Consider the following 7,188-nt stretch of genomic DNA (forward strand, 5'->3'; position numbering starts at 1 on the left):
CCCCGCCCCCCCAGCTCACATACAATCTTTGAGTCTCAACAGAAATCACTGTGCCTCTGTCTGTAATAAGATTATTAGCTTTGCTTTATTATCAGCTGTTCCCAAGACCTCATGGTGCATAAGCAGTCAGGATGATAGGAGATTTTAAACAGGCTTCTTCTGAGGCTAAGGGAGTGATCTGTAGGTCAAATGTTGTGGAAGGGATTTCCTTCAAAAGTTACATCAGTGTGCTCTTTGACTTGCAGGAAAGGATGGCAGCTTTGGTAATCAAACCAGTTTTTCAAGCTAAAGGCTGAGGGTAGGAAATGACTACAACAGAGCTATATAGTGGAAGCTGTCTTCTTGCAGAAGTGACTAGGATCATTGTTTTAATAATATCCGACAGATATGAGCAACTCACATTTGGATCCTGAGGAAGAAGCGCCACTTGAGGTGGATCGTGATGCTCCTTTCATGGAGAAAACCCCTTTGCCTCTGCGAGTTGTTGTCACAGCCACACGAGGACGCTTCAGTGGAATCACTGCACGGGGTGGTGGTGGGACGCGGCCGTGGTAATCAAACAACCTAAAAAAGATTAAGTTAGCTGGACTCCATAAAAAATTCTGTGATTTCATGTCATGGAAGCCCTGTCAACTAAATTTTCATGTTATCTTTGAGAAAATTACCCTTTGAAACCATAATCACTTTATATCACAGTCAAATTAGATTTCAAGGACCTATGCATATTAAGTGCCATATTCGGATTTCAGTCACAGTCCAGTGCATAGCTCAAATTTTTTGCATAATTTAAATGAGGGATGCGTTATGGGACTCTGTTATTTGCAGTATGGAAAATCCATAACCTCCTTTCCACAGGTCCGCACCATTTCATTGCACACAACTAACAGCAGTACATTTTGTTGTGGTGACATTTCAGCTCCTTTATTACATGTATGGCTTAAATTCTAGTTTTCTATTTGCTATCCTTATAGATAGAAAAAGAAATGAACTTTTCTGAAGCCAGCCATCACCACAAAGAAATATCCTGCCATTTCTAAAATGGCAAAAAAGTCTTTATAGTGAGGGACCTGTATATCCTTCTGAATGCATACAAAAGAGGTCCCAGCATATGTTCTTTTTATTGAAGAATGAATTGATGTAGAATCACTAAAATACCCACGCATGCTTACCAAAAAAAAAAGTCTTGTTCAAACCAAAACCACTGTAGCACGTAGATATTCAGAGAATTACCACTACAGTCAATAAAAGATACTCTACACCAAAATGAACTAGTGTTCCCAAACAGAATACCCCAATCCTAAAAACACAGTTATCAACAGCAGCTAGCTAATCTGCATAGAAGAAAATAAAAGCAGTAGAAAAGGTAATCAAAGCTACAGATATATTTAGAACATAAAAGCTATAGGCTCTGAATACAACAGGTCAGGAGAAGAAAGTTCAGAAGATTAAGTTTTCCAGTTGAGAAACAGAAGTAGAGGGACAAGCAGCATTCTCACAAAATATTCTCAAGTTTCTTTCAAATGATACTTGCAACTAGTAATTATGGAAATTTATAACTGCATGTTTAATTTTCACAATTCTGACTACTGTCACCCAGCTGGGCAGATAGATACATATTTGAAAACAGACACACAAGAAACAGTAATTCACTCACCACAGTGTCTAACAGCATACTAAACAGGAAGCAGAAAGTCTTCTAGCCCATTTTCTGGCAAGTAAACACCTAATGCTTAAATCCCAGGATTCTTAATGTTGTTTGTACCATAATCCTACAGAAAATATAACCAGCTCCCTCCTTTTCCATAGCTGCCTACAAAATGTACCACAGAGATCCTGTCACCCCCACTGAACTTGAACTCCATGGCCTTGGATATTCTTACTGAATAAGCAGTTTGTAGCTATTGTGAGCACAACTAAACAATTGTGTATGAAGATGAACACTAAAACATTTCTGGGACTTTTAACAGAAATATTATTGTTTATTGTCACTCATCACTTATCATATTGGATGATCTACTGGTTGGTCACAATCTCCTGTTTGACATTACTGGAACAAAATGTTTCAGAAGAACTGTAAGCTATAGCGCAAAAGATTATTATGCAATTATTCCTCCAAAGGTGATTTTTTTCTAGCTTCCAATTGTTCATGTTTAGATAATGTAGTGAAATGCAAAACTATGCTTCCTTTTTTGAAATATATAAAAGGACTGTTATCTAATATTGCTATTCTTACTTTTATTTTTTAAATTATGCAAAGCTTTTGGGATTGGTATTTTGCTGTACCAAGTTCTATGTGTTTCAATAATTGCTTTCTTTAAAAAAATGCTTCCTTTTATCAGTTTTGAAGTACCCTGCCTGTTTTCCTTGTGCTTGTAATAAGAGAAATGATAAACAGAAATGCTCAGTTCTGAAGCAATTCTTTGTCTCAATAATCACTAATGTGCATAAAACGGTACCTTTTCTTTCACCCACCCTTCTGAATTGTGCAGTCCTGATCTTGTCAATCTGTGTTCATACAGATTTTATTCTACAGCACTAACCATTATTGTCACCCTTTTCTGACCCCACCAATGTTTTAGTCAAGATAAAATAGGTGTATTGTCCCTTCAGGGAGGTTGGAAAATTAATGAATATTAGAAAACGAGACCTATGGTTTGGGGTAAAACACAGAAATTCCGAAAGTTCAGAAGTTCAGAAATTCAAAGAATCTTAATATTTCTTAATTTCTTAATATATTGTAATATATATTGTATATATTCTTAATATATTGTAATATATTTCTTAATTTTTATTTCCTATAAGCATGTTGATAGTAGATCAAACTTTCCATGGGTTTTTCTTTTCCATGCCTACCATATAGAGCTTTTCATCTTCTACTCCATTAACTTGGATCTAACAGAGACCCTTAACCTCCTAAACTTTTTATGTCAAAGATCAACATGTCCAGCCTTGTGAGGCCAACCTCATATTTGGGTTTTTGACCATAAAACTTCTGCTGTCTTAATCCTGAAAAATTTTGAAATCAGAAAATTATACTATTGAACAGGTTATGGACACATTTCACTGTCAGTGGTTTTCCATAATACAATCACCAAGATAGACACGAGGTTCCACAGAAACAACCTTTAACGCCACATAAGTATTTATTTTGTTGTGGAAATGTAACCATTATAGCTGTTCATTTGTGCTACCCATAATACACAGAATTAAGGAAAAAACTAAAGACATATAATTTTAATGTTCAGGTGGCATAGATCAGAAACAGTAATCTGTTTAAAAACATACAAATCCTCTGATGAAATTTGGAGCAGTAACCTTGGGTAACTAGTTGTAAGCACAAGCCTGTGGAAGTTAACTTTTGACAGGATATGAGCTGCTCCTACTGTCAAGGCTGGACTGAGCAGAATTAGACTGCACTGATGGCTTTTACTCCATATGTTTATAGCTCAATATTTTTATCTCTGTGGACAGAGCTAAAGTGACAAGTGAGCATGGTCATTTACATGCAAAAACAAAACTAGTGGCTCGAATTGAACCAACCCCAGGAAAAAAACAAAACAAAACAAAATCTTTTCTAAATTTTTCCTACAGTGTTCCTAAGCAGAAAGGTACATAGCACATGGTAACTTAACTTTGGGGTGTAAACCACTCCCCTGCTATTGTCCATTGCTTTACATAAAAGAAATCTCAGATTAGAAAAGGTTGGTGGAGCAATGTTTTGTTCCCCTCTGACTCACTTGGCCTATGCTAAACCAAGTTGCTGTAATGCAGAGACACAACACTGCTGCGTCATGGGTTGGTTATCCATGGTCATCCATGTTAACCCTGTGTTGTGGTGATTCTGCAACATCTGAATGAATACATTCCCACAGTACTGAGCTAGGCTGTGTGTACGTATTCAAGGCACAAGTCTCCAATTGTTCAGGTATCCACGCTTCTTTTCCTTCTATAGAAACACACATGCCGTTCAACTTGTGGTCTTGCTTCCCTCAAGGTCCTTCTAGACTTCTAAACGTTCTTGGAAGACACATTTTTCAGGACACATTCTACATCTTTTCATACACATGGATGAAAAGACAAAGACACGAGTGTCATACTGAAGAATTTTACAGCTGCTATATGTTCCAGTGAGAGTAAGCCTGGAAGAACTCTGTAGGAAGAAACACTGAGCATAAAATACCATTAAACTGTTCAGCACAGAAAATGCCCCACAAGCTCTCAGAGAAAGATAAGACCAGAAGAGATGTTTAATGAGCATACATTTGGTGGTGGTAATCTTCTCTGTGATATATTCAAGTAGTCTTCTGATAGACAATAGAAATAATGAAATGAATAATACGTAAAATCAGAACAGACCTGTCTAACCAAATGATGTGATTACATTACAAACAAACAGTAGAAATAGTGTAGGATATACAAAAATATAACCACACATACCGATTGTAGAAATCATCTCTGTAGTAATCATAATCAAAGACATAACCACTGTGGAAAAACACAGAAAAACAAGAATGAACTGGTTGGTAGAAAAATACACACTGATTAAAACATTTGTGGTAATATTGGTTTAGTCTCACATTCCAAGCCATTTTTCAAATTCCTTCCACTTCTTTTCTTCAACCATACACTGTATATTATGTTTATCAATGCTGTTGTCAGCTATCACTGTAGTATATTTGGAAATGTGAAGTCTGGGGCAAGCAGAATGGTGTAAACAGTTGACAGCACATATAGAAAGGATTTAATACAGCATGACAGCTCCGTTATTAGAGGATCATTATAGTGTAATTCTCTGATCAAATGAAGTGAACACTCTAATACTGAAACCCTTTTCTTTGTTGGGCTAACATAGCAATCAGTGGACTAGGAAGACTGTTAAATACATGAAAGATTGGTAAATGAGTGAGTAGGAGAGCAGAGATAAGACAATGAATTTGATTTATGAGAAACATGAAAAGGGTTCGACTGTTGGTCCTTGAGTTCGCCAAATCTTCTTTCATCGTAAAGAGAAAAGGAGAAAAGTTAGGAAAATGAATGATGCAATAATGTTACAGAGATGCCTTTCCTCTCAGGTTGAGAAGGGAATACACACACCAATTTGGGAAAAGAAAGGCACCATCAAGGGAAACAAATATAGGTAGGAAATTGCAAAGGTCCAGGGAAAAACTGTTTTTGAGCTGTCAATTGCAAAGTCAATCCTCAATTGATCTTCCTAGTTACGCATTCCATTAGCAACTTTCTACCTTTATGGTGAAGAAATAGCAATGAAGTCTATCTATCTAACACATCCGAAAAAATAGAACCAAAGAGCTAGTAAATGATCTGCACGGAAAAGTCACAAAGGATTTTTACTCTGCCTGATGAAGGACTAGTAACAAAACCCCTAAGTTTTTCACTTGCCTGAGAAGGACAATTATGAATAGTAAAGGATGAGAGGCATGAAGAAAGTATCACAAAAAAGGAGAAGATTTAAATAAGAAAGCAGAAAGGTAGAAAGGAGAGAGTTAGAAAGGACAAAGCACAGAAGAAAACATTCATAAAAAATAAATGGAGATGAATGATGGTAGCTACATATTAATGAAGTTTGTCTTCCCAGGGAATGGACTTCTGGATAATTTCTGCCCTTGAACATTGAGCAAAATGTCTTCAGTGGTTTTTTTTTGTACATAATCTGATGAATGGGTCAAGAATTCTGGAGTTCTTTGGGTTTGTTTTTCCTCATCACACAATGCCTCTTTCCCCTTTTCTTCCCTTTGCTAATTCTCAGAGGTTGACCACTTAAAAGGGGGAAAAAATAGAATTGGCAGGCTTAAATTACCTCAGTAATCATTTCATCCCAGTGTTTTGATTTTGAGAGTTTGCAATTTTCCTTGTCTGCAACCGGTAAAAAAATCTATCAAAGAAGCAGGAGGTTGGGGAACAATTTCCGCCTCTGCCACCTCTGCAAGTGCCCAAACCTCTGGTGATAGGATAAGTTGTACTGTCTACCCACATAATACTGGACCAGCAGTGAAGATCATGAGACTCACCAGGGGAGAAGGGCAACTGTAGTCCTGTTGGTAATTTATTTGAGAAAAGAAAGCCCTATATGCATTTTATATGAAACCCTCATTAAATAAAACAGCCCTAGGAGATTAGAACCCAGCAGCAGGTAAGCTGTGTGTAGCAGAGGAAGCAAAATAACATTAAGTAATAATAGTTAGACCTTGTATAGTGATCGTGTTTCTGTATCTTACCTTAACACAAAACTAGCAGAATTTTCCCTAAACTATGCGACAGCTCTTATTTTGTCTTTCAATTCACAGCCAGTCTACATGGAACTAAGAGGTAGCAGACCTATTATTTATTTACAGCTATTCACAATTTGCTAGTGGTTTTGTTTAGCCAAATGATTAATAGCTGCAATAAGTCCATACTTAATATTCAATTTGTGTTTTTAAGTAGAAGATAACAGACAATTTGAAGAAAAAATATTAAATTTAAAAGGCCTGTCACATGAAACCTTTCACCTGGGGTGACATTAATTTAATTTGCATAAAGACCAGATAAATTCAGTTTTTCAAGGTTGAAGACCATGAAGCTGATGAAGAATATTTCACTTTGCACAGGCTAGAGTAAGGCTGAAGGGCAGCTATATTTTTCTGTGATAACTCAACTCTGGCCCATAGGACACAATAAGGACTGCTGGCCCTTCCCTGGGCTTTCAGAGTGTGGAACTTACTTTTCATATACAAATGCCATGACAGACATATACAAAAGCCATCCCTGGGAATGGTGGCCCTCACGGGACACAGGAGAGAGAGAGGTCTTGGGCAGAGATCTGAGTGTGCTAGGGAAAAATGTCATAGGCTTGAGAGAGGGTTGAGTGCTTGGGAAAGGCTGACAGGTTCAGTAGCATCCATTGCTACTGAGATAAGTGGTAAGTATCTGCAGGTACTCTGTATGTTGCATGACAGTCAGCCTCTGAAATGGGCATACACATGGCTTTAGCTGCAGCAAACATTATCCAATTTGTCCTTCTTATCCCACCTCTCTGCCAAAAGGTTACTGACCCCGTGGCTGGGATGTGAGATGCAAACATATTGTGGCTTCTAACTGTGCAACCTGCTAGCACAATAACAGGAGTTGATTTGCTCATATTTCTAGTCTGAATTTATTGCAAGTGAAATTGTCACAATTCAAGGGCAT

General features: G+C 37.3%; 1 protein-coding gene across 1 annotated transcript in view; it reads right to left on the reverse strand.

Annotated features, from left to right (window-relative positions):
* Positions 1-400: 400 nt before the first annotated feature.
* LOC104074803 (RNA-binding Raly-like protein) overlaps positions 401-7,188 on the reverse strand; it is a gene marked incomplete at its 3' end in the record, with an annotated part of 41,002 nt that continues 34,214 nt past the window's right edge. The window contains exons 3-4 of the mRNA XM_009575072.1: positions 4,438-4,485; positions 401-564 (exon numbers count right to left, since the gene is read on the reverse strand). Coding sequence (XP_009573367.1) covers positions 401-564; positions 4,438-4,485 — 212 coding nt within the window. The remainder of the gene's footprint in view (positions 565-4,437; positions 4,486-7,188) is intronic.

Source organism: Fulmarus glacialis, unplaced genomic scaffold, assembly GCF_000690835.1.
Source record: "Fulmarus glacialis isolate BGI_N327 unplaced genomic scaffold, ASM69083v1 scaffold2803, whole genome shotgun sequence".
Taxonomy (NCBI): domain Eukaryota; kingdom Metazoa; phylum Chordata; class Aves; order Procellariiformes; family Procellariidae; genus Fulmarus; species Fulmarus glacialis.